We start from the raw sequence: 27,968 nt of genomic DNA, 5'->3' as shown, positions 1-27,968 counted from the left end.
CTGCAGCAGCTGCATCTGCCCATGATAGCACAATTGTGATAACCATCACACAAGTCCTTGTGGTGACTAAACCTCATCTTCACACTGAGGATACCCTCCATATTGTTGTCTGGTAGAACAAAGCACTAAAATGGACATTGATGAGGCTCTGTGGACTATCAACAGCAGCAGAAATACATACCATCATAATCTTTAGTGTCATAGCTCAGCACATTCCTCACTCTACCATTACTATGGAGCCAAGGGATCAAGCCTGGTTCAATGAGAAGTGCGAGAAGACCTAGTTGAGGACAGCAGCAGGCCTACCTAAAAATGAAGAAGCATCAGCCTATTGAAACAACACAGGACTACTTCTGTGATGAAACGCTGAAGCAACATGCAATAGACAGAGCTAAGAAATGTCACAACAAACAGATCAGATCAAAGCCTTGCAGATCACGATATCTGTGAGTGGTGGTGGACAATTACATAGCTAACTAGAGGAGCACACTCCGAGAACATCCCCAGCCTCGATGATGGTGGGACCCAGCAACTGAACACTAAAGAAAAGGCTGAAGCATTCACCACCATGTTCGGCCTGAAGTGCCAAACAGATGAACGATCTTGGTCTCCTCCAGAGATTCCCACCATCACAGAAGCCAGTCTCCATCCAATTTGATTCCATCCTCATGATAAGAAGAATGGTTGAAATCACTAGATACGGAAAAGGCTGCGGGATCAGACAAAAATCACAGCTGTAGTACTGAAGACCTGCACTTCAGAACTAGCTACCACTCTAGCCAAGCTGTTCCATACAGTTGCAACACAGGTATCTACCTGACAATGTGGAAAGTATCGTGGTGTGAAGTCCAATCCAGCTAATTAGAATCTAATCAATCTACTTTCAAAAGTGTTGGAAGCTGTTGTCGATACTAAATACTACTAAGTTGTAAGCACTCACTAATAACTCATTCACTGATGCTCACCTTGGATCTCACTAGGACACTTGGCTTCAATTAATGGACCAAAGAGCTGCATTCCAAAGATGAGGTGACATCAAAGTAGCATTTCACTGAGTGTAGCAACAAGAAGCCCTGATAAGTCAATGGCCACCAAAGGGAAAACACTTCACTGGCTGAAGACATACCTTGCACAAAGGAAGATGATTCTAGTTGTTGGAGATCCCAGCACTGGAACATCACTGAAGGAGTTCCTCAGGGGAATGTCTTGGACCCAAGCATTTTTGGCTGCTCTGTCAATGACCCTCCTTCCATCAAAAGGTCACAAGTGAGGATGTTTGTTGATGATTGTAGTACTCAGTGAATGAAGCAGCCTATGCCTGTCTGCAGCAAGATCTAAACAACATTCAGGCATGGACCAATAAGTGGCAAGTAGCATTCATGCCACTGATGTACCAGGCAACTACCACCTCCAACAAGAAAGATTTTTAGCCATCCACAATATTCAATGAGATTACCATCGTTGAGTCCCCCACCATCCGGATACCACTGATCAGAAACTCAACTGGACCAGCCAATAAATACCATGACTACAAGAGCAGGTCAGAGGCAAGGTATCCTACAGTGAGTAACTTACCTCCTGTCATCCCGAGGCCTTTTCCCTACCCACAAGGCACAAATCAGGAATGTGATGGAGTACTCACCACTTGCTTAAATGCAGCGCCAACAACTCCCAAGAAGATCAACACCGTCCAAGACAAAGCAGCCACTTAATTGGTACGCCTTCAACTGACCTAACATCCATTCCCTCCACCACTAGTGCACAGTGGCTTTAATATTTACCATCTAAAAATTGGACTACAGTAACTCACCCAGGTCACCCCTATATCACCTCCCAAACCTACGACTTCTGCCACCACGAAGGACAAAGGCAGCAGGTGCATGGGAACACCACTGCATGAAAGTTCTCCTCCAAGCTTCACACCATCCTGACTTGAAAAATGATTGCTGGTCCATCTAAATCCTGGAATGCCTTATCGATTATCACCAATGAGATTACCTTCACCAGAAGAACTACAGTAGTTCAAGTAGGTAACTCACCACCACTTACTGAAGGGAAATTAGGACGGCAATAAATGTAGGCCTTTCCAGCAATGCACATATGCCGAAAATGAACAAATATATTTAAAAAAATGTCAGGGTGGCAAGTATTAACACAAAAGCCTTGAAGTGAGCATCAACCAGCTAGTTTAGGTGTGCTGAATACTGTGCCACATGCCTAAACACCCAATTGGAGGCATGAAGCAATAATTCTGGCCAACTATCTATTCTTTGACCAGCAGTACTTATCATTAAGCTTCAATTAATGGTTAATGAAGCACAATATAATGATATCATTAATCTATCAATGAATTAATGGATTTTAAATAGGTGTGCTTGCAAAATTGGAACATAATAGTTTACAAATTCAACGTTACACCAAATATCCCCTGCAATAATCTTTAAAAAAATGAAATTTGCAGCTGCTAATTGGGCTGGATCTGTTGGATATTGTTTCACAGTGTCTTGAGAACCATTAAAAGCAAGTGAGGAATGCACCTCCCAGTAATACACTGCACGTATTCAATGGCACGATTCTCACCTGAGAACAGACATCTGGAAAGACATCATCAGTAGTTTCCTTACTGTCTTTTTCCACAGAAACCCACTGTCCATAAACATTCAGCACCTCCTTCTTCCTGTGTTGTGAACCAGAGGAGACTGGGAACTCCTTAGTCAGAGCCACCTGGGTTTTTGCTGTTGCTTTCACTGTGGCATTCTGCTAATAAAGGGATAGTCAGCACTCATTTAAACATCACATCTAGTCATTTTCTTCTTAACAGAGGTACTCTGATGTGGCTCATGATGTTAACCCCATTTTAGCAGGGTTGAAGAACTAAGATTAACCCTACCTTGTAAGGACCACTATTAGAGAATTAGATGGTGTTTCCAAATTGTGATATTCTCAGATCACTGTCCTCCAAGGAGGACGAAATGCTGCATTCAGCCGATGTTCATGTAAAAATTTGTTATAATTAAAAATTGTTTAGTTTAATATAAAATAAAAACAGAAAATCTTGGAATATTTAGCAGGTCAGGCAACATCTGCTCAGAGAGAGGGAAAGCATGTTAAAATTTTATGTTATACCAGAACTAATGCCGGAAAATCTGGTTTCCCCCTATCTGACTATTAACTGTATTTTCTGGTTTTAGTTCAGTTTTCAGCATCAGCAGTATTTAGCTTACATTCAATACAATATGTGTATTGCAAAAGTGCTCAAGTTTTTCTTCCAGTAATAACCAATGCAACACAGTGAATTTTCAATAAAAATCAAAATTTAACTTATCAAACTCTGGTTATGTAACCATAAAAATGGATGTACCTTTTGACTAAAATTGTTTAATATTAAAATTATGGAGTCACAGAGTTGTACAGCATAGAAACAGACCCTTCAGCCCGTTGCATCTATGCCGACCATCTTGCCTACCTATACTAATCCCACTTGCCTGATTAATTCAATATCCCTCTATGCCTTGCTCATTTAAGTATCTGTCCAGATACCCCTTAAACATTGCTACTGCCCTGCTTCTACCACCTCCTCTGGCAGTTCATTCTAGATACCAACTGTTCTTTGTGCAAAAGATTTACTCCCCAGATCCCCTTTAAACCTCCTCCCTCTCACCTTAAACCTATGCCCTCTAGCTTTAGACACCCATACCATGGCTCTGGCTATCTACCTTCTATTTTTTATTCGTAATTGACAATTTAGCCATAAAGAATGTCAATCCTTGTTTGTTCAACAAAATTAGAAAAAAAAATCCAAAAGTGACTCATGTTATAGAAAGCACAGAATATTAGCTTTACTCTGCTTTTTTGAACTGATGTACAGTTTACAATTCAGAACTTATGTCCAATATGCATAGAGCAGGAACATATAAATTTCTGGTCTTTATAGACAACTTGATTGCAAAAATTAGGTTTCCACCTACCATGGATAAAGAATTATAAAGGACCAAATTCCAAGAAAAGACAAAACTGCTTTTAGCCAGCTAAATGTGATTTATTTTGTCACCAAAATACAAAGCCCTTTCCTTCTCAGTTTAAGTAAAACTATTAAGAAACTTTGTGTTTGCTGTTTTACTGGTACTGGTTTCCTTTCCCAATGCATTAAGCAACTTGATCCTCTTCTAGCATTGTAAGTATAGGCTAAACTCACTGCAAGAAGTTGTCAAGTTATTTCAAGTCCTTTTAATGACAAGCTGTTTTAATGACCACCTATCAATCTTGCTGGCATTGAAAACTATCTATTACAAGTTAGGAGCCTCATTCCTTTAGATTTTACTTACCGGAGTATTAATTTTTTAAAAATATATTTTCTTACTTTTGCCTTTTTTCTCTCTCAATCCAGTCTTTTGCTCCCTTATTTTAATTTGCTGTCTGTATTTGCTTTGTCTTTGAATCACTAAATCTATCTTTCTCTTTCTTTTTTCAGGCTCTATGCCGTTTATTAACAATTCTTCTGTTTTCTTGTTTAAGGAGACTCTTCAGCCCAGAAATTTTAGTACACCAGTAAAAGAACACAATTTTGGAATTGCACATTTCTCAGGATTGGGGCCAGGTGTTGGTGGGTGTGGCAATCAGAATGGAGGCAATGAGGTGAGATGAATAGAGATTGGGAGGGAATGTGGAAAGCTTTAGGTGAGTCAGAGATCAGGGATTGAGGCCTAGGTCGATTGGCTGGAATGGACTAAGACCAGTGGGTGGTAAGGAGTTCAAAGATAGAAAGTGCAAATGGGGCGCAGTTGTATCTGCACAAAGAAAACGTAGCTGAACCATGAATGCCCAATAATGGTCATTCCCAGGAAGATGTTAACTAATTTTTTAAACAATAGTCTAAAAGTCGTATTGCACAGAGAATTATAACACTTGATTGATACCTGATGCTGAAATTGCATCTAGCTCGCAGGCACCACTCACTGCTCAGTCAAATTAGGGGTATATGCAAAAGGATCCAGAAATGGTTGTTATCACATTTCACTCTTGGGAAAGGGCATTTTCACTTACAATAGCATTGAAATAAACAAAGCCACACAAATTTCTCAGCCACTGGGCCTGACCTCTTGTGCAGTTCTTGATTGTCCTGTAGAGGGAGCTGCATAGCATCCATCTTCCACTAACTACAACCTGCAGTGCACAAGCTCATAGAAATCGAACAGCCAAGGACAGGTTCAACAAACAGCAGGCGTCTGCAATAAATGCTGGTCCATTGCTTGAAAGAGCATGAACATTTTGGAAGAATATTTTTCATGAAAATTTCATAGAAGTAAAAAATAGGGGGAGTAAGTGATGTAGCCTCTCAAGCTTGCTCCACTGCTCAATAAGATTATGACTGATCTTTTACTTGCCATTCCCTAGTTAAAGGTATTCAGTTTATGCTACATCCTTTGTGTAGCTTTCTAATTCGTATAGACTAATGAGATTGCTGATTCATCTGGCATCACGTGCCTTTCTATCCTCTTCCAACCCCACCTCTCTCCTGTAGATTCTTTGTGGTCATTATGACAGAGATTTATAATGGCACTGAGGAATGTTGCCAGAAAAAAACTTATTTCTCTCTCAATGCCCTTTAAACTATGTTTAACCAAGTTTTTTTCTGGGGGGGGGGGGGCACGAAATAATATTCTGAACCAAGGAGTGTTTGATCATGGTGTTCATTCTTTCCTTTCAAATAGATAACTGATCAATGCTGCAGACTAAAAATCATATTTGTTCCCAATTCCCAACTATTCCGGATGCTATCTTTTGAAAAGAAGAAACTTGTCCTTATATAGCACATTTAAAGTGGTAAAATGTCTCAGGGCATTTTATGTGAGTGTTATCAAAGAAAATGTGATCAAGTCACTGAAGGACATACTGGGCCAAAAGCTTGGTTAAAGCAAGAGGTTTTGAGAAGGGTAGAATGACTGAAGCTTGGAAAGGAAATTCCAGAACTCCGGTACCTTTCCAGCTAAAAATACACCTGCCAGAAGTTGACTAAATTCAGCATACCATGTTTGGAGGAGAGGAGGTGTACATGGCAGTTGTAGAGCTAGAGTGGGTAGAGCTAGAGATAGGGAAGGTTTATAAGATAGGTGGATTTGAAAGAAGACGATAGATATGAAATCAAAATGCGACTTAACTAGGAGCCAACATGAGTCAGCAGGAGCAACAAACAAGATGCTGGAGGAACTCAGTGGGTCAGCCAGCATCTGTGGAGGGACTGCTGAGCTCCTCCGGCATCTTGTTTGTTGCTTCATTTTCCAGCATCTGCAGTCTCTTGTTCCTCCAGTGAGTCAACAGGCTTGGATGAACAGGAAGTTGAAAATGAACAAAAGAATTTTGGATGAAATGCAGAGTGAGTAAAACAAGGGAGACTATCCAGAAGTTATGTACAGAGGTAACAAAGGCATGGGGATGTGTTTCAGCAGCAGATAAACAAAGGCAGCAGTGAGTTGGGCATTGGACATGGAACTAGGACACGTCTTAGTGATGCAGCAGATTTGTGCTCTGAAGCCACAAGGTTACAGTCTGGCCCAGTTACACTGTTGCCAATGAGGTTGAGTCTGGAGTTAAGGAACAGAGTGGGTGGCAGGGTCTGAAGCAATGACTTTGGTCTTCCCGGTGTTTAGGAGGAAATTTCTGCTTATCCACTTCTGAATGTTGGTCAAGCAGATTGACCATTTAGCGACAGAGGATTAGTATGTTGAAGTATGGGTGCTGTATAATATGCAGTAATCATACATATAGGGAAACAATACTGGATTTGTCCCTGTGGCTGAAATTAAAGCCTACTTTCTGTACAGCCTGTGACGTTAAATTGTATTTGCAACTACATGCAACTCCGTATCATCTCAGCCGTAAGAGTCGTACAGCACAGACGGGCTCTTTAGCCCACATCCATCCCATCTACCCTAATCCCACTTGCCTATATTTGGCATCCTTCCAGGCCTTGCCTTTTTTAGGTGCCTTTCTAAATGTCTCTTTAACCTTATGATTGTATCTGACTCCAGCACCTCCTCTGACAGCAAGCTCCAGAAATCAAGAAATCTGTGTAAAAAAAAAATCCCTCAAAACCCCTTTAAAACTTCATCTCACCTTAAACCTATGCCTTACCTTTTTGATACCCCGACTATGGGATCTCTTTTATCAATTTAAGAAATTAATCTTTAAGAAATGCGTGGGCAACACATACCCCTTTTTAAAGCTAGTTGATCAACAATTGTGTGAAAGACCTCGCTAATTCTATTACTGCAGTAAAATGAATTTTGCTTAAATGGTGCAGGGTACTGCAAACTCCATCACACAATTCATAACTCTGAATGGAAGCCGTACATCTTTCTCGAGGAAAAGTAATGAGATAGGTGATTGATACAAGTTTTCTCAAAAAGTTAATTTTTGTCCAGCATCTGGAGGCTATCAATTTGAATTTATCTATTAATTTTACATAGGAACTTTTCTCAACACAATGTTATGGAATAGATTTCAAAATCAAACCAAATTATAAAAAGGTGATCTAATAGATCAAGAGTGTGCTAGAGAGGGAGTGAGAATTCCTATGCTTAGGTCCTAGTGATAGGAATGCCATTGGTAGAGCCATTACAAATGGTATTAGCTTAGGCCTGATTTTTCCAGTTGTCACTGATACCAAAAGACCTACTGAGAATTTGTTTTTATATTTTTCATATCAATAAAATTGGGTTGGTGATATGTTTTAAATATCACCCGTGCACATTTCAAGGGCATTTCAAAATGTGACTATGGTGCATAAAATAATAACGTGTTTGTGGATATCTGATAGAATTCATTGATCAGTGATGTGACCAGAATAATTTGGGAGGCAGAGAGAGACTGAAAAAAAATAGAAATAGCAAAAGGGAACAATGGCAATAGCAAAAAATAACAGGGAACTGTGACTGAACTTCAAATGTAGAAACTATGAATTCCATTTTTTTTTGTTACAACTTATTTTGGAGACCAGAAGCTTATGAATGATTAATGCTTTTTTTTTTGAAAAGCCAAGGACATCCTATTTTGTCAAAAAGAAAACAGAAAAACTCTGAACTGAAGCAAAGATGCCAAGTATTCCAAATCTTGGTTTTATGCCAGAGGTCAGATTAAAACAGAAAGGTTACAATTATAAATTATAGAAATAGTAATGGGCAAAGCTTCAGAAGAATCTGAAAGTTGAAAAGTCAATAGATATGGATGTCATGGATGAGTTGAGCCAGGAAAGGAGTTAAACAGTGTTCTTAGGGTTCTTTGAGTTGGAGTGGATTAAGATTAACAAAGAGAGAAATTGCATTTAAACAGTACCTTTAATGACCATTTTACATCTCATAAATTCTTCATACTTTTAAAGTGTAAAGCCTGTTACTTTAAATAAAACAAGCAGCTAATCTCTATATATGTTTAACAGCATTGAACAAACAGCAAATTACAAAGATGAACTGGTTAATCTCCTTGATTGTAATGGATGAAGGATGAATTTTGACCAGGAGCCAAGGGATATTCCCTGCTTTTCTTCATGGTGCCATGGGGTCATTTTCCTCCATCAGAACATATTGACTCAAGGTTTAATTCAAAAGATTCACCTCCAATAACATAGCAAAGTTAGTGGTGCTGCGATATCAGTCTAGATTACATGCAAAAGTCCAGGAACAGGGCTTGAACCCAAAAGTTTCTTGAGTAAAATTCAGTTTACCATATATTACTATACATTAGTTCTATATCATGGATCCTTATGTGCAGGATAATGAGATCAGTGCAGGTATGGGAGAATGGAATTAAGGGTGAAAATTAAAGCTACATTGCAGACGATGACCTGGTGTTGGTGAAGTAGTGAATTTAATTTGCATCTTGTAGGTTGATGGTATCATGTTTTGAAGCCATGTTGCTGGGTTTCAACTTGTTACAGTAATCAAGGTGTAGCTGACTAGTTAATTGCAGAGTTTAAAACACCAACTCCATTCATTTCTACTCTACTGTTGTACCAATGCAAGTAAACATTCTATTGAATGCTGACTGCTGTGAATTGACTCTAGCTCTTAATTTTTCATATCAGTCCTAAGCCATTCCAACAATTTGAATCTCAAAACTATTCATGGACAGCTTAACACTTCTTTATAATAAGATTCAACTGCCTTTTCTCTAACTTTTTATCCATTTCAGTCTATAGTATCAGAACTGCTTCCTTCCATTCCACTATCAAGTATCATTTGCAAAAGTGCTGTATTGTTTTTGAATCAAATTCATTGATATACATTAGTAAAAGGGCAGCACTACTAAAGTACCCCACAGATCTTTCTCCTAACACCAAAAGAAACACACAATGACTATTTTTACCTGCCCACCAACTTCTTAATAATTTGTTGCTTTAACTACAATTTTCATGTGGGCCATAGGATTTTCCACCTTTCAAATGGATTGTCATTTTCTCAAGACAACTGATTAAGTAGGATCTTTCCATTCTGAAATAATGCAGGCTGTTTTTTTTCGCTAGCTTACTGTCATACACATAACTTGCTTAGTGGTTAAACCAGAACACCACCCCAACCGAAGCCGAGGTAGTTCACTACAGGCAGGACACAGAGTTATTCTGTCTACCAGAGATAATATAATCATGTTTTTCGATTAACAACTGAGAGAAACAGAAAGAGTTAGGAAATGCTACTTGACCTGCCAGATACAGGTGCCAAGAAAAACAGTGTTATTATTTCAGATCTAACAAAAGGTCATCAACTTGGAAATTTAAGTTTGCTTCTCGCGAATGCTATTTCAACTGCTGAGTATTTCCAGCGATGTGTTTATACTTCAGACCTCCACAGTATTCTGGTTTGGTAATGTGCGAGGGTTATCAATTTGCTAATGATACTGATTTTATTGCAATATCCATTACTTGAATAGTGAATCTTGTTTGTAGATAATTCCCAATATTGAACTATACTAAAATCATCATGGAACAAGAAATTTTCAGTAAAAATGTTGGATTTTAACAAACTGCCAATTTATTTACAATAACTGAAAATTTGTGCAGGGTCTATGCATGTAAGTATTTGTTAAAATATTACAATCAGCTGATTTCCTTAATATATTGTTAAAAAGGTTACTTGATAGTTTGGAGGATTAAATGGCTTCAAAGTGCTACAGATGTAACTCATTTCATGCTCAATTCATCGTTTGTATTGAAATCACCTCAGATACGTAGGAATTGAAGGGCCACATATTATTTTCTTTCCAAATTAGAATTTATTTTATTAAACAAAAGATGTTCTTAATCTGAAAATAAAAAAAATAGATGCCAGAAATCTGAGATAAATCAAAGTGCTGGATGTACTCAGCAATTCAGTCAGCATCTGTGGAAAAGGAAACTGAATTAATGTTTCAAGTCAATGATTTTATTTTAAATCAAAATTTAATCTGTTTTCTGAAAATTCATCAATCTGAAACTTTAATTTCTCTCCTTATGGATGCTGAGGGAACTGACGAGAATTAAAATCGATGTGCTGGACATAAAAATTTTTAATCTGTTCCCTATTTGGGGAAACTGGTTGAAAAAGGCAGTCAAAAAACACTTTGTGAAAATGAAATCAAGCTTGCCATAGATGCTTTCCATGGTCAAACAGGCTATCCATTTCTGCATTCAGACATGAAATGGCACAAAATTCAGCCAAGATAGTCTGGTCTCAGACATGGTTGAGTGAAACAAGAGCAGAAAATGCTGAAACTACTCTGCAGGTCAGACAGCATCTGTGCATTGGGAAACAGAGTTCATGTCTCAGGCTGAAGACCTGAAAAGTTAACTTTGTTTATTCTCCACAGATGCTACCCAACCCATTGAGAATTTATTCCAGATTACTAGTATTTGTTGCTTTTCAAACATGTTTAAGTGCATTGGTACATTTAGTATCAGTTTATACAAATATCAGGCATGTGGACATCAACCTCACTAATCAAAACATCATTAACTAAGCATAAAAATTGCAATTCCTCCTGTCAATTAATACCTGGATAATCTTTTGATGAGTTTATCTGCCCTCCACCCCGAAGAGAACGATACCTGATGTTCCACGAATTCTAATTACCTTCCAGTTTACCATCTGTCGATAAATAGATTAAGATCCCAGGGTAACTTCTGCTAAAATCTAAATTCAAAGACCTTTACTGATTTATGCAGATTAAAATTGGAAGCCCAAGAAACCTCACTGTCATCCACACAACAAGACCAAGTGTAAGGAATTTCTCAGGTGGGAAATGGATTGAAAAAATTCATTGGTAGAAAATAGAGTCTAATACATGCTCTGATTTCAACCACATAATCATATCTAAATATCCAGATGAGATTCTTCCAGCATTTGGTTGTTAATCATTGGAATAAAAATTCTTCAGCAGTTTGAAATTGTGGCAGATATTCTTTAACTCTTGTGGAAGGCTTATATGAAATGTGACTACATTCTTCAAATTGTGAAATAAAATAGCCCAAGCTCTGGTGGTTCAGCAGCTAAGAACATTACCTGATGTGGTATTCAGCTTGTGCACAGCAGGATGTCCCACAAGCATTCCCTAGATTTTAGTTAGTCAATCTCACTGGGAATGGCAGAACTGGTATAGTAATTGGTAATTACCTCAGAACAGCAGTAGCCCAGAACTTATCGTCGTCTATGCAAGTGCTCTAAATCATGCTTTGTGTAAAACATTGGACTTGGGAGCTGAGTCAGCGATTTGAAAGGATGGTGAAGGTCACATCTACGTCAAGAATGTGTTGCTATGGCACAACTCGAGTCAGGTTTTTCCCAGGAGGAAGTGTTGCGGGAAAAAGTTGGGGCAAATGAAGAAACTGTGGTTTTAAAGAAAGAAGAAAATATTTCTAAGAATGAATAATAAGCTTTAAGTAGAGATTATTACTGTGCAGAACAAACATACTTCATAGAAACTCAATCATACTCCTTAAAGGTGCACAATGAAAGCATGATATTAAAGCCACTTTTCAAAAAGATCAAAAGAAATAAATGATTAAAGCATAGCAGTTTAAAAAAGATACAGTAAACAATTTAAAATTCTGTCTACTGCTAAATAACTTAAGTGGGTATTTAGTTTTAACAGGTAGAGGAAAAGGGGAAAACATTGTTTAAATAAAACTTTATTCATTCTGATAGTTGAGAGAATGTGAGATAGGGTATATTTTACTGAAGGCAGATCAATTGCAAAAACGGCTGGATCAAAAGGAGGGAATCTCATCAAAAAGAAGTTGATGTTTTAATCTGGACAAAACTAAAAGGAAGTGGGTAAACATAATCATCGGTAATTGGTCAGACAAACAAGGTACACTGTAGATTTGATCTTCACATGTACATTGCATTGAATTGACTGATCTTAAAGGGAGCAAAATAGGGTCTAACATCTCCAGACCTTACACGGAACATTCTGAGGTAGAGAGTGATGCATAAATTGTAGACTTTGGGATCGGGCTATTGAACATATATGGCCTTTTCAGAGTAGAGAGTGATGCATAAATTGTAGACTTTGGGATTGGGCTATCGAACATATATGGCCTTTTCAGGTCTCAAACTCTTCTTATGTAACCATGACTGCTGACCTGTGGATTATATACCAACCTGGAATAGCACTTTTGAGGAAGTGGGGTAGGAGTGAGAAAATTAAAACTATATTCACAAGATATTAGTGTAATAATTTTATTACAGAGATGACAGCAAATGATGTTCTGGAATGAAAGACACACAAAACTAAAAACTAGCAGTATCAAACAATTGCTAAAATGTATTACATATTGAAGAATATGCAAAAATTAATGTTTCCTCCAGCAGCAGGAATAAAGCACAAACACACACCTGGAAACTATAGATCATATCATGTAATGTTTCTAGCTGAAGCAGTATGTCTTTATCAGGAACATAAATTTAATTCTTCTGATGTTAGCTGAAGTGCAATGCCACGTTTTTTTGCATCAACAGTGTCTTACAAACAGGGAGGAATCTGCACCGATCCTTCCTGGGAAACATGGGACAACTTCAACTGTTGTGTTTGGAATAAGCTACTTCTACTTATTCCAGTCTAAATGGGAAGTAATGAATAAACATCTGAAGAAGGGTTCAGTTTTGGATGTTTTTTTTCCAACCTTGAGGGAAACAAGCCTGATGTAGTCGATCCATTGCTCCGTCATAATAGAAGGAGTACTTTCAGAAAAGTAAATAACGAGTATCAGGTGCTTCAGGTGGACTTCTCTGAAACTACACAACCCAGTATCAAAATGAATTTCAATGTGCTCACTGGAACCAAGCTTGGACCACAATCTTCATTGCTGCAGACATAGCACCTGCTAAAGGTTTCTACTGTGGGTGGCTGGACAATGGTTTAAATACTGGATTCTGGGGGATGGCAGAAAAACATATTAAGAAACAATTTTGATTTAAAGATTACAAGTTTTATTCCTCCCACCAATATTCTCCCAGTGCCAACATAATTTTCAGTCACCCAATCTGCACAGATACCCAGGACAAGGAGATTCATCAATAACCTGGCATAAACAATAGTAACACTTTCCAGGAGTCATAGGATAGTGATTAAGCCAGTGAAGTGCACGATGAACATGTTTCCTTCCTTATTCCAGGAACTTTGAGTCACTGTATACACCGCACTACTACTCAAAATCAGCTAATTTACTAGGGACTGGAAGTCAGCCAAGATCTTCCTGGTCCATATAGATCTTTAACAGAGCCGTTGAATAACTGATTTTAAACCCTAGCATAATTGTCAATAAAATCTTCAGTTACTGTTTTAAAAAAAACACTAGAAACCAGTCCAATGAAAAAACAGTAATGCACAAGTATTTGTGTGAATTACCACTGCACATAATTCAGATGTACCAGAGTAACTGTAATCTAGGACTGACCAGCTTTGTTATGTGTAGATGGGGAGCAACACTACGAAAGCAAAAGGAAGACTATTGATGACTAACTGCCAACCATTTAAGCACATCCAACTCGCAAGCCTTCACAGCTGAGTAAGATCGTGCGAGGTAGACTCAACTTGAAACCCTAATCCTGAATGGAGTACTGAAGAAAATGGGTTGGAGAGTGAGGGAATAGAGCAGAACGTGGTCATTAATGAATTACAACATTTCAGATTTTAAATGTACTATCAATTATTTTATTTAATTGAAGGCATTATGAAATGCCAATTAATATTTTAGGGAGAGAAAGTTATTATTTGATTCAAAGGTAGCTAAGAAACCTCCCACAAAGTGGCAACTTTAAGCAGGCAGATCTAATTTGAAATATGAATGGAGGAGGATTTTATAATGGAAGTGACAAGTGTGACAAAAACATAACAGGAAGTCAAAGAATGTGTAAAAAAAAATCAGAGCAGACATGACTTTTACCTATAACCAATCCCTTGTAGAAGAATTCAATACCAATAGATTATCAATTTGTAAATTTTGAAAATTTCTTGCACAGGCTTAATGAACTTAGTGTTGAATCCTACCCGTGTCCCACCTGCCATAACCCTAGTAAAATGTCACAGTTCAGTTATGTATAAGCCCCCAACAGCATCTGTGGAAGTGACAGAATACACAACTGCAGAAAATGTGCATGTAGCATAGGCATGGTAGTTTTAGCAGAGGGTGGAGAGGGGGCGGGGAAAGGTAAAAGAAGCTACATTTCCTGAAGACTGGAATAAGGACACTAGCTCATGTCTGTAAGGACATTTCTGGTGCTCGTTTACTGGGTCTTTACCGAAACAATAACCTAAACCGTATTTGAGATGGGCCATCCCATAAATATGCCCTCATGCTACTCCTGCTTCCCACTTATCTTTGTTGGCCTAGTAGCTTCTAATGCCTAAGAGTCATTGTTACCAGAGTAAAGTGTAAAGTGTAATGGTCCATATGCAGCAACAAGGTTTCAGGTAGTGGATCATCCTGATAACCTTTGACAGCTTATGCTGTCATGTCTTTTCCATCTCCAAATATCTCTGATGATCAGGGACATTCAGAAAACGGTTGAAATACACTTAAAAAAGTCCACATTTAATTAAAATCATTATTAAAATAATGGAACAAAAACAAACCACTTAGCTTCACTTACCATTTTAAAGTAAATCTATGACATTATTCAAATAAGTGCCGGCTTGATAAAACTTAGGGGCCAGATACAAAGTGCACCCAGTCCCTTGATGAAAAACCATTCCTGGACTCAGTACAGGGGTCCAGGTAACAAGTGCAAGGTTCGATGCATTTCATACTTCCATGCTGCAGTGTGCAAGAGCAGAGGTTCAGAAGTAGCTGACAGTGCACAATAACTAGGTGATGGGTCCCTACAGAACCTTCAGCTAGCAATCAGTGCAACCTAGCCCATTATTCATAGAACTAACAAGGAAACAGGACATATCATATTTAGCAATGAGCCAAGATTAGTTCACAGTCCAAAATATATTGTGAACTTCCACCCTATTCCAATTTTAATACAAATCAAGGTCAATATGGAGTCTGAATGGAAACAAACAGCAGCAGATTTTGGAATCGGTTGAGGCTGACTTCGGTGTGAAGAGACAAGACTATCTATGGCACTCTGGACAAATCTGCTCATGTTTAAACCACAACAGAACAGTTGGGAGGGTTCAAGAAAGAACTTAACATGATACACAACCAGCCTGTACCCTAAAAGGAGCAAATGCTCCATTTCAAAAACAAAAAGCACTGGACAATTAGAGGGGGAAAAGACAAAAAAAAACAAAACTAAAAAGGCAATAACTAGCACAGATCCATAAGATTGGGAGATGTACATTGAACAGCAAAAGTTGACAAAGCAGGCAATAAGAACCACCGGAAAAAAAGTATACAAGGAAACAGGCAAAGTAAAACAAAGCTAAACAACAAATTTAGACAGTTAAGTGGCAATTCGATTTAACATTTTTAAGAATACTTAGATGGAGTCTGATAGCATGGACAGAGGAAAAACTGTGTGTTCATTGGAAAATACTTGACAAGCAGGCCCAGACCTTTCAAAAGTTAGGAGTCATTTCTAGATAGAGTAGTAGCAGAAACTCTTTCACAAAATACTTGGTCAAATGTTAACCTTAAATTCAAGATCGAGATATTTGATAAATATGAAGTGATATGGGGAAAAAGACAGGTATACTGTTGGGCCACAGTTCAGCCATAATCTCTCAGAACAGCAAACAGGCTCAAAGGGATAAAGACCATCTCTCTTGTTCCAATATCACCATCAGGATAAAATCTCAGTTTAGAGTATTGTGTGCAAAGATTACCCATAATTACATTGTTTAGGCAAATCTCTACACCAGGAGCTCAAGGATTGGGGACCTTCTAATTTTGGGTTGTATCACTCTGTTCTGGGATTTGTTATTATATTCATATTTTTCATCATCCCCAAATTTACTAAGCTTACTGAGGTATCACATTTTGCAGAAAATTGATTTATGGGGCACTGGCTGCCTTAAAAGTACCATTAATGAAACTCTTCATTACGTTCAAATTCATTAAGCAGCAGGCCAATCAAATCATAGATGGCAGTAGACCTAGGCCAAAGGCAGTAGTCTTTTCGCTTATCATTCATGTGTCCACTTTCCAATGGAATCACAGAACAATGATTAGGATTGAAACTGATACATAACACAGGTCTCTAGAAACCAATCGCTAGAATGCCAATGTTATTTTTGTCTGGGAACACCTTAACCATTGCTAGAAAATTGAACCCAAGATCTAATTTTGCATGGCTGTGTGCTAAACTGATTTTACTTTTAGCTGTTGAGCATTCATCTAAACTTATTACACCCAGTAGATAATTACAGAGAAAACACAAATTAAACCACCTGTGACTGGGTTCCATTAATGTATAAATTACTTACATTCAAGCTGAAAGAAATGGGTTTCAGTTCATTAACTTTAATTGGTTGATTACTGAATGGTTCATCCTCTTCAGAGACATGTGGTTTGTTACCCAATTCATTATCATCGTTGCTCTCGACTATTTTCTTGCATTTCTGAGAAGGAAGTGTCCAAATAATTTATAAAAAGCCAAATAGACAAATTGAATGAACACACAATATAGATGCAACAATTAAATCCTATAATCTTCAAACTGAGTAAAAGGCATTTAAAGTTTATCCTGCAAATTGCTAGATTTCTTGTTTGGCGAGTACCTGACACAAAAACAAGACTCCAGGATTTGCCAGCAGCAGTGGATGTAAATGGCTTCTATCCCTGGATTGGTGAGGAGAATGAAGTTTGGAGAGAAGGAAACAACCACTGCTCCTTCTAATAGCTACCTCATACTTGCGTAGCTATATTACGTGTGAATCAGAATAAGGGAAACATGTGCCCAGATCTTGATGCGCAGCTTACATACTTCCTGCTATTCAAAGAGGAGTATGGGTGGACAAAAGCCTCTTGAGCCAACTGGTAAAGCATGCATTATGTAATCAGGGTCACACTGACAAACTAAGACAAATTGTGCCCTTCAAACAGCTAAGAAAATCTTTGATAAACAGCAGCACCAAAGTCACAGCCCCACTTTCACTATCCATCAAGCTGTCATTTTTTTTTCCTGATGCTTCTGAATTTTCTTGACGTTCAGAAGCATTCAAAACTGTTAGCATTTGAACAGGTAGAATTTAAAAACAAAATTACCTCAAAGCACAAAGTTTGTCCTACAAATCAGATTGAGTTTTTTTTTGAGGTAATGAAGATTAATAAAGGCAGCATTGTAGATGTTATCTATATGGACTTTAGTAATGCTTTTGACAAGGTCCCTCATAGTAGACCGGCCCTGAAGGTTAACCAAGGGATTCGAAGCATGTTGGTGAATTGGATCCAAATTGGCTGGATGACAGGAGGTAGGGGGTAGTGGTGAAGGATGTTTTCCCGACTGGAAATCTCTAACAAATGGTGTATTGCAGGGATTGGTGCTGGGACGTTTGTTGTTTTTAAAACAGATATAAATGACCTGGATGAGAATGTGGGGCATATGATTAGACCAAGTTTGCAGATGACATGATAAGTGGAGTCGTAGATAGCAAAGAAAGTTGTTTAAAAGACAACGGGACATTGATCAACTAGAAAATTGAGGAGAAATGACAATTGGAGTTTAATCCGAGCAATGTTTAAAAGGCATTTGAACAGTTACTTGCTGAGTAGAGGGATATGGGCCTAATGCAGCAAATGGTATAGGCAAGATGGTTGGCATGGACAAGATGTTTCATGGGCTCATTTGTGCTGTATGTTTCTACAATTATATATGAATAAAATGCAACTTAATGTATTCTTACCTTTCTTCATCAAGCCATAAAATCTCTTTTCAAATGGATGGGCTTGCAGCTCCATTTGTGAAAAGATTCCCCAGCTTAAATACGGGGGAAATTCCTGCAAGTTCAGAGCCAAGAACAGAGTAGTGGCAGATCCACCACTAGAATCCGTCAGCAAGTTTGGGACTTGTGATCAGACCTACATGCAAAGTACCAAACTTCCTGTCATTAAGTGGGCAAATGCAGCCAGTTCATCATGGAACTGCCGGCAAAACCCACCTGATCTTGACCACTAATTCAAGCAGAGAGAGAAAAAAAATGATTTAAGCTCATGAAGGATTAAATGTACAAATTTAATCAGTGGATTCAATCAGCTTGTCTATGCCAGATGTTAATGAATACTTAGAATTCCAGAAGCCACACATATGCAGAGTTTGCGTGGCTATTGATACAAATTGTGAAATTATTTCTTTCCCCTCAGTTTTCTTGTTATCGCATCTTTGATATAAAAAAAATTGAATTGCTCTCACTCAGGTGCCATTTGATATTTATTGTTAATGTAACTCCTCTGAGAGAAATGGGAAAGTACTATGCATTGGCAGCATTTTCTCCAACTTTGTATTTAATTTAATAACTTGACTCCAAAGAAATGTACTCAGAAGCTACTCGTTAGGAAAACCAATATTAGGATTTTAAAAATAAAACTAAAGTTTTTAAACATTCAAACATCATTTGGAGATTGCTTGCTTCTGCCTTCCTGCTCCCATCTTATGAGAAACAGGGAAAAAGGAAGAAAATTCATTGATCTGCTGCCAAACAAATTTGGACAAGATTCCAAGCCAAAGCACCAAATGAGGTTATCCACATGAGGTAATATCAGTTTTCAGGACTTACTACTACTCTCAGAATTACTTTGATAAACCTGCTTCCCCTCTCCCACTTGCACCCCTTTCTCCAAAAGTACTGTAATGCACAGACTCTCACTGCCTTCCTATACTCTTGTCATGCCACACACTTAAAGCTAGGCAAAGAGAGTAGAGTTCCTAATCTCAAATGGTTATGTAGAATAAAGATCAGACTCAAAGTGGTCCCTCGTGCACTGTCTTGCACTTTCTACAAGCTCAAGAAAGTTATTAGGACAAAAATCTTGCCAATATCTTGTACCTTCCAGTGCTGCAACATACAGGCAACTTCAGGCCTTTAGAAATTAGGAAAACTGCAAAGAAATAAAAGGCATTACATGGCCAGAAAGCATTATAAGGAAAGCAAAATATTATTTACCTCTGTGAGTTCTTGTATTGATGAACAACCCATTTTTTTGGTAATAACTTTTTTAACAAGAGGCACAACAGGTTTCAGGTTTGCTGGCAGAGGCATTCCAGCTTTGGCACACATGGCTGCAGCATTGGCTTTTGCTATCTCTAGCAACTGTGCTTTATCTGTAAAAACAAAACATCCTCAGTGGATTATTTTTATTTCTAAAATTATTCTAGAGTAAGCCAATATACATTTTTTTTTAAAATACCCTGGTTTTTGGAGAGAAATAGTCTTCTTCTGTGGAGGAATCCTTTGTGCTGTGGTTATAATACTTATAAAAATGACCGTCTTTAATTAACAAAAAGGGAGACAATACCACAAACGATATTGATTCCATTTTTAGGTATTAAAGTTCAACACTTATTAGCACATTTTCTCTCAAGAACTACAAGTGGTGTTATGGGTTAACCATATCATCCCTTTACTTCTGGGTTATTTGATTGAATGGAATGACTAAAACTCCTTGTTACTAAAGCTAATCTAGGGGACATCATGAATTTCTCCTAAACTATAATCAATCAAAACAGATGTCCTAAAAACTGGCTACGGAAAAGAAAAAAACAAAAATCACATATTTGCAGGAGAGTGAAGTTGCTTATACCCCATCCACTATGGAGCAGCGCATGCAATTGAAACAATACTGGAATAAAACAGTTAACTGACTGAGTTCTTCTGTCCATGCAGTTTAAAAAGCCATTCCCAGCTTTTGTTCTCCTTGCTTCACGTCTATCATGTTTCTTCCCCCCCAACAGTCCCAATTGATTTTGACTGTAAATTGGCCACACATCTATCAAGAATGTATCTAGATTTTCTTGGTCTGCTCACCTTACATTATATTTTCCTCACAACATCAGTGGCAGCAATTCAGTTTATGCCAGCTCACGGAACATTCCCATTCCCCCATACTCTACAGACAGTACAGCACCCCAGGTCAGGATTGAACTTAGGTCCCTGGAGCTATGTGACAACAGCATTAACTGATCCTAAACCACTTCTGCAGCCAATAACCCTGGAAAAAGAAGTAGCCTTGAAGAAACCTACTACACTTGCTAAAAAAAATAAGTTATCTCTTACCCAAATCTGTGAGACGTTCAGGCGTTCTGCTGGTGCTTTTTCTCCTTAAAGGAGATCTGGATCTCCTTCGCCAATCAGGTGACCTCCGTGTCCTCACAAGCCTACTAAGGTATCCTCTAGAACTTGATCGATGACATACCCGGTCGTTGGATCTCGACCTGGGTCTTGGCGAGGGTGATCGCTTTACTCTGGATTTTGATCGCCGGGGAGATCCTGAACGAGTCCTACTCCTGCGCTTTGAACGTGAACTGGACCTAGAACAGCGTCGTGGTTTTGACTTAGACTGACATTTGGACCTTGCTATAGAGCTTGACCTTGATTTATGGTGTATCCGTAAAGGAGAACGAGATTTTGACTTTGACCGTTGTTCTTTCTTTGCTATAGAACGAGATCTAGACGCTTTCCTTTTAGACTTTGGGGATGATTCTGTGTGCTTCTTCCGTTCCCTTGAAGTTGACTTTGATCTATGTCGAGCTGGTGATGGCCTTTTTCTGGAACATGAACTCCGTGATGTATGTCGTCTACTACTTGAGCTGGCAGATGATTTTCTTACAGGAGAACGTTGTGAGTGGGAATGCAACTGGGACTTGTGATGTTTTGTTGACTTTGAATGAGATCTTGACCGACTTCTTTTTGTTTTCCTTTCTTCAGGTCGATCATGTTTATTTTTTTCTTCAACAGTCTGAGTAGATTTTGACTGTACATTGTCTGAACTTCTATCAAGACTCAATCTAGATGCTTGGTCCTGTTCACAGGCTGAAACTGCGGTCAATAGTTCAGAAACATTTCCAGCAGTAGCTGATTCAATACCATTATTTGTGTCAACAGCACTGTTCTCTTTTGCATGTTGATCTATGTTACAATTGTCCTGTGGCAATGGCTTAATTTCAGCCAATGAGCATTCTTTCTCAACTCCTACTGGTACAACTGTATTCACATCAATTGCTTCAGCAACTGTATTTTTATTTGACCCAGTGTTGCCTGATTCCATCAAAAGGGAAGAATTTTCATTCTCTCTGCTACTACATTCAGTGTGTAAAGGCGATTTGGAGTGGGATTTTGATTGTGATTGTGGCTGTAATTTTAAGTCAGAGTCTGACTTCAGACTCATCTGAGATTTTGACCGAGACCTAGAGTGGTCTCTTTTCTTATCATCTTTTTTCCTCTTCTTTTTCTTCTTACTTTTGTGCTTGTGGTGGTGCTTGTGTTTATGTTTTTTGCTTTTTTTTGCTGGAGCGGAACTATCTTCTTTGTTATCCAAAGCTGGGCAATTAACTTGTTCTGTTGTTATGCTGTCCACAGTCACATTCTCTTTATTATCTAAATAAAAATAATGAGAGGCAACTGCCAAGGTACATATTGAAGCTATAACAAATCAATTCTCTTTTGAATCAGAAATTAATGCACACATTTTAAATATAATCAGAATTATAAACAGGTTTATGCAAGTTTTCATAGATAGAATTCCACAGAAATTCTAAGACCATTGAAACCAACATGTATTGGATATTCTGAACTGTCCTTGTACCAGCTGGCATGATGACAAATAATTTCATTATTGGTTTTACTTTTGACTGGTAAAATTTTTCTGGTAGATCCAAGTATTATTTTTCCTTTATTCTCATCATGCAATCTGGATCAGAATGGAATATAATGTCAGATATGAAGTAAACCCATTGCATCACAACAACTTGCATCTTTCTCAAATACAGAAAGATGCAAGTTGCTTTGAATGCAATGGGTTTACATTTGGGAAGAGGAAGTGGTGGAAGGTAATGCCTAACTTCTAAGACCTGCTTAATAATGTGCCAGAACATTAAGAAGATTGTGTCAGTAGCACCCACATTCATTCAGTGCAATTGGAAATGCAAGGCAATTTTTCTGTTCAGATTTCAACTGAGATTCAATGCTGACAGTCAGATCCGTTAAAGTTCAAAATTCAGTCTGAATAAGAGGGTTTAATATGCAAACATAAAGAAAATATTTCTATCTGTGCAGGAATCCAAAACTTACGTTCATATACAAGATACTTGCTAGCAAATCTAATAGGGAATTCAGGACTGTCTTGCTACATTAAAGCACAATACAAATCAAAACTGCTGTTATGTCCACGGGCAGTATTTGGCATGTCATGGCCAAACTTGAAGATTGTGTCCCGTTCTAGACTACACTCCAGTGAATGCCTTACAGAAGAAATACATTAGAAAGATTTGAGGAATGATAAACTTTAGTTATCAAGATTGACTGTAAAAGTTGGGATTATTCTCCTTGGAACAGAGGAAGTCAGGAGGGAGAGCAAAATTTTATTGGGTCATGAACCAGTGGACAGAGAATGAAAGCTAATAGCAAAAGAACAAAAAACAGTTTTTCCTCCTGTAACTTTTTAGGCAGTGAGCGGCTAGGATCTGCAATGCACCACTAAAAGGGGATAATGCCAGGGCATTCAGTCATGGCCCTAAGAGAACTGAATTAGTACTTGAATAGAATGCATTTGTAGGGTAAGGGGAAGAAAGCAGGGAATGGGATTAGTTGGATTATGCTTGCATATAACTGTCTCAGGCTCGAAGGCTGCATGGTAAGTACAGGAGAATGAGAAGCCAAATAGCAGTCCCCGAATCACAAGAAAAAATGGATCTTCAAATAAAACGAAGGCAGAATTTTAATACTGTATGGTGTATCCACTAGTTTAAATTTCAATAATGCTTTTTAGGAATAGGAGAGAAAGAACATCTGTACTCACCAGGATTATCACTTTGCTTTTCATCTAAGCTGGATAATGCATGATCACTACTGTTTACAATCTGTTCATCCTGCGTGTCCACAGTGGTACCAGCCACAACTTCAGATTCCTTTGGCTCCACCTCCAATTTAATTTCACCATTTGCCTCATTGATCACCTTTCCACTAGAAAAGTAAAAGAAAACTTGGAACTTACAACTTAAATCTACAAATATTTTCATGGTTGAAATCTCACTGTTGTGACCAAATTATTTAAAGCAAAAAGCAAACTGCTGGAGGAACTCATCAGGTCAAGCAGCACCTATGGATAGAAATGGACAGTTAACATTCCCCGTCAAGACCCTTCATCTGGAGTCCAGATGAATGGACTTCAACCAAAATGTCCATTGTCCACTTCCCTCCACAGGTGCTGCCTGACCTGTTGAGTTCCTACAGCAGTTTGCTTTTTGCTCCAGATTCCAGCATCTGCAGTCTCTTGCGTCTCCATTATTTAAATTTAAGTAATGTTTTAACCATTTATCCATATTCTATAATGCAATACACATTGTGAATAACCCCCCAAAGCATGACATGCTAAGTTCTTTACAACCACGCAAGTGGCAAGACCTATTACTCATGCACAAGCCTTGGATGTCTTTGTTGGAAAACAGTCAACTGTAGGGAACAGTTCTGTCCTCACTTGAGATCTATACAAAATCTCAGATGATGCAACAAAGTAAAGAATAACAGTTAAAATCAATATTTGGAAGAACTCAAAAATAATACAAATGTTATGGAAATTTCAAATCCTTCCAGGACAGTAACATTAAAATGTCTTTATTCATGAAATGTTGCTCTGAGCAGTATTTGTGATTCATCTTCTTACCAGTAATAAGCCACTTTGTATGTAATGGATGAATATCAGGTCATTCTGATAAAGATTCCAAAAAGGAAATCTACTAGCAATATGGCAAGATCAAGAAAAGCACTGCCTGGATTCCCAAAGCAAAAATCTTGGTCAATGAATTGCGATGGTTCCACCAACATACAATTAGTAAATGAAATGGAAATGCAGGATCACTGACAGCAGGGACCCTCATGCATGCTGATCAAGCATTCACTGGTCAATGCTAATATGCAGGGTACCACATTTTCATGCAAACTAGAATAAAAACCAAGTGCTGGAAATACTGAGCAGGTCAAGCATGATTCTGCAGAGAGAAATGGAGATGACATTCCAGGTTTACAACTTTGTTTTTATTTCAGATTTATAGCACCTGTAGCTTTTTTTTAAATTTTCTAAATGGCCCTGGTTCATTGCCATACCAGAAATTCTCAAAGTTATTAATGACCCATAAAAAATAATTTTTAAAAATAAAGGACTCGGGATTAAATTACAATTAACCACCAATTATCTGTTGTCTTAATTCAGGAACTCCTGGAATTCAGTAACCATGGCATGTGCCATTTTAATCTTTGTCTTTCTGAGAGTAACACTAAGTGATAGAGAAATAGCAACTTCAGTAGAAATATGAAGTACAGGTACTACTCCACTTACAAATAGTTAATTCACAACTTGATGCTATAATGCCATTGAGACTTTAGGGCAGACTTCTGTTTATGAATCCATTTTCTGTTCTAATGAGTAGTGCACTGCACTCCACCAATACAAAACCCACAATGCAATTCATTCAGCCTTTTCAATTTGCAAAATTTTGTTTAACAAAATAGATTCCAGGAATGCAACCTTTTTTGTAAATCTAGGAATGCTCACATGCATTTATGCACGTGCACCAGTCACACATGGGGTTAAGGTCATCAGATTCTATAAAAAAGGATTTGCAATTGATGAGGAATTATGTGGATTGTCCGGAAAAGGCAAGATTAAACCCAGCTCTTTCCAAGAATCAGAAACAGCACAACAGGATTAATTGCTTCCCTCTGCATTTCAAAGTTACAATGATTTTATGCAGTGATTATGAACAAACTTGACAGCATATATCAACTTGAAATAACAGATTTTCATAGGTAGCAGGAATCCTCCCATCTTGCATGCCACCCTTCCCACCAAATTCTCTTTTCTGCCTCTCAACTTGATGCAATATGGCACAGTTTGAAACCAAGTCAATTGTAATTATTGAAACACAGAGAAAGTGTTGATTCAACACAAGACTGAACATGCTTTAACATTATTTTAAAACTGTATGCTAATTCTTTCATAAAGTTATCCTTTTACATTCGTAAATGTTATTTTAGCATCCTTCCTTTCCTTTAAGACTTTCCTTAAACCTACGTCCCTGGCCAAGTTTTTAGTCACCCATCCTAATAGCTCCTCCTTTTGCTCAATGCCAACATTTGTCTGATTATGTTCCAGTGAAGATCCTTGGGATGTTTTCCTACGTTGAAGGCACAATGTGAATGCAAACTATTGTTGCTAAATACAAGACTGATGTATAACAGCAAAAATGCATTTTCTCTCAATGGGAAGTGACAGAACAGCTTTGCTGGATAAAATACATGACAACCAACTCCACCAAAAATAAATGCTTACTAGGATCAGGCACAGCGAACCAAAGCTATTACTTTATTGCATGCTATCATGAGAAAAGAACAGATTGCTTTATTAAATTTCCTCACAACTCAGATTTGTGGGATGATATTTACACCATTTATTAAATGAACAATTCAAACAGGCTTGGCAATTAAACTTCAAGTGCCCATTACATTTTAATGAAATCAGTGAACCAAATGTGTGCCCTAATATTTCACATGATCTGCTGTAGGTCACTGAACTAGTGACAATACTGCATAATCATCATGTTACCCAATCTACCAAACTGCTACAATCAAGATCTGTAAGCTCTACCTATTAATTCATTCTGAGCTAACTCCCACAGTGACTGAAGCTTTACAATTACAGTCACAGGTTTTCTCAAATCATGTTCCACTTTTATTCTCTTCTCAATGTAACACTCTTCCCAACACATTAAGGAATTATTTCCAATTTATTGATAAAGAGTAAAAATATTTAAACAACTAGAGACTATTAATACATCATCTCAAACATCTTACAGTCTCATCACCACAGTGGCAAACTTGTAATCACTCATTTTAAGTGCAATATAACTTGAAATATGTTAGCCTGGATCTTATGATGAAACTACCAGCATTGTGGTATAAATCGGACAGTAACCTCCAGCATCCACAGTTATAATTTGATGCAGAGAGAAATAAAATCACCTGATATTCAACAAGCTTTGTTATATCAGCACTTCACTACCTAATTCAGATTTAAAACACAGGTGTGAACTTGGCCACAAGTTACACAATAACCACACTAATACAACATTCCAAGTCTTCATTGCAGTTGCATGCAGTCCCTGGGTTACGCAAGAACCATGAACTGTCCATAAGCCAATTTTTCTGAAAGTCAGAAATATCCATTTTCTACAGCTACCCATATCGTGTCACTCTGCATACACCTCCTATAATTCTTTCATTTCATCCGATATTCACCCTAATGCTATCCATAATTAAACTAATGGAATATACAGTATACTGTATCCAGTTGTTAATGAATGCCACAAAAAAACTTCGTTTTTTTTTCAAAGCTATCTTCAAATATTCTTTAAAAATTTATGGGAGAATTTGCATAAAGTTGGATTTCTGAGAGTTATGTCTTCCATAACCCATGGAGCCCTGTACTGAAAATAACGTTAAAAGATATATAGCCTCTTTTCCTTAGACTTTTAATTATTGTTGATCATTTGTCTGTTATCTCTCTTTCTTAATCTCATTGTTCCCTTCTTTTAATTTGCTTTATAGATATAATTTTACATTGAATTAATAACTTTTACTTTAGACTCTGCATGCCTCAGTGAAGACTCTTCAATTTGACTCACTGAAGTGACACATTGTTGTTTTTCTTGCGCACGTACTTTGCAGATTCACTTCAGGAAACGTTATGATGAAAATGATGTCTAAGTTTTCCAAACTGCCACTGAAAAGCTTGTGAAAGGTTTGTGGACAGCTGTAAACATATACAAAAGCGAGAGCACTTTTCAACTTATTACAAAAACTGGACAAAATATTCCATCAATACCCTAGCACAAATGCAAATAGATCAAACAAATTCATGTGCCCAGTATTATATTTGCAAACAATATAAATTAGAAGCTTATTGTATTAGATATACAATGGAGCTCAGATAATTTTACCACAAAATCCACCATGCAACAGCAGACTAATATCTTACAAGCAAACTGTAATATTCATCCTTTAGTACGTTAACTCATGAAGCAGACTGGATCCCCAACATGTTAAATCGAGTCCAACTTCCAAACCTCTGCCACACTGCTGCAGAAGGAAAATTAAGATGATACCACTGTTGTTGGTAAAATCTCAGATAGCGACGAGAAGGTGTGCAGGAGTGAGATAGATCGGCAGGTTGAGAGGTGTTGCAACAACAACCTCACACTCAACAACAGCAAGACCAAGGAATTGATTGTGGACTTCAGGAAGGGGAAGTCGAGAGAACATGCACCATCCTCATTGAGGGGTCA

General features: G+C 37.8%; 1 protein-coding gene across 1 annotated transcript in view; it reads right to left on the bottom strand.

Annotated features, from left to right (window-relative positions):
* The window catches only part of LOC127569682 (protein SON), a 45,729-nt gene that overhangs the window by 12,568 nt on the left and 5,193 nt on the right, over positions 1-27,968 (bottom strand). Inside the window, exons 2-6 of the mRNA XM_052014483.1 lie at positions 23,429-23,592; positions 20,689-22,008; positions 19,579-19,736; positions 16,903-17,037; positions 2,581-2,760 (exon numbers count right to left, since the gene is read on the bottom strand). Of these exons, the coding sequence (XP_051870443.1) occupies positions 2,581-2,760; positions 16,903-17,037; positions 19,579-19,736; positions 20,689-22,008; positions 23,429-23,592 (1,957 nt within the window). The remainder of the gene's footprint in view (positions 1-2,580; positions 2,761-16,902; positions 17,038-19,578; positions 19,737-20,688; positions 22,009-23,428; positions 23,593-27,968) is intronic.

Source organism: Pristis pectinata, chromosome 4 (genome assembly GCF_009764475.1).
Source record: "Pristis pectinata isolate sPriPec2 chromosome 4, sPriPec2.1.pri, whole genome shotgun sequence".
NCBI lineage: Eukaryota > Metazoa > Chordata > Chondrichthyes > Rhinopristiformes > Pristidae > Pristis > Pristis pectinata.
The sequence above is the reverse complement of the archived record's forward strand: the minus strand, read 5'-3'. Positions and strand labels throughout refer to the sequence as shown.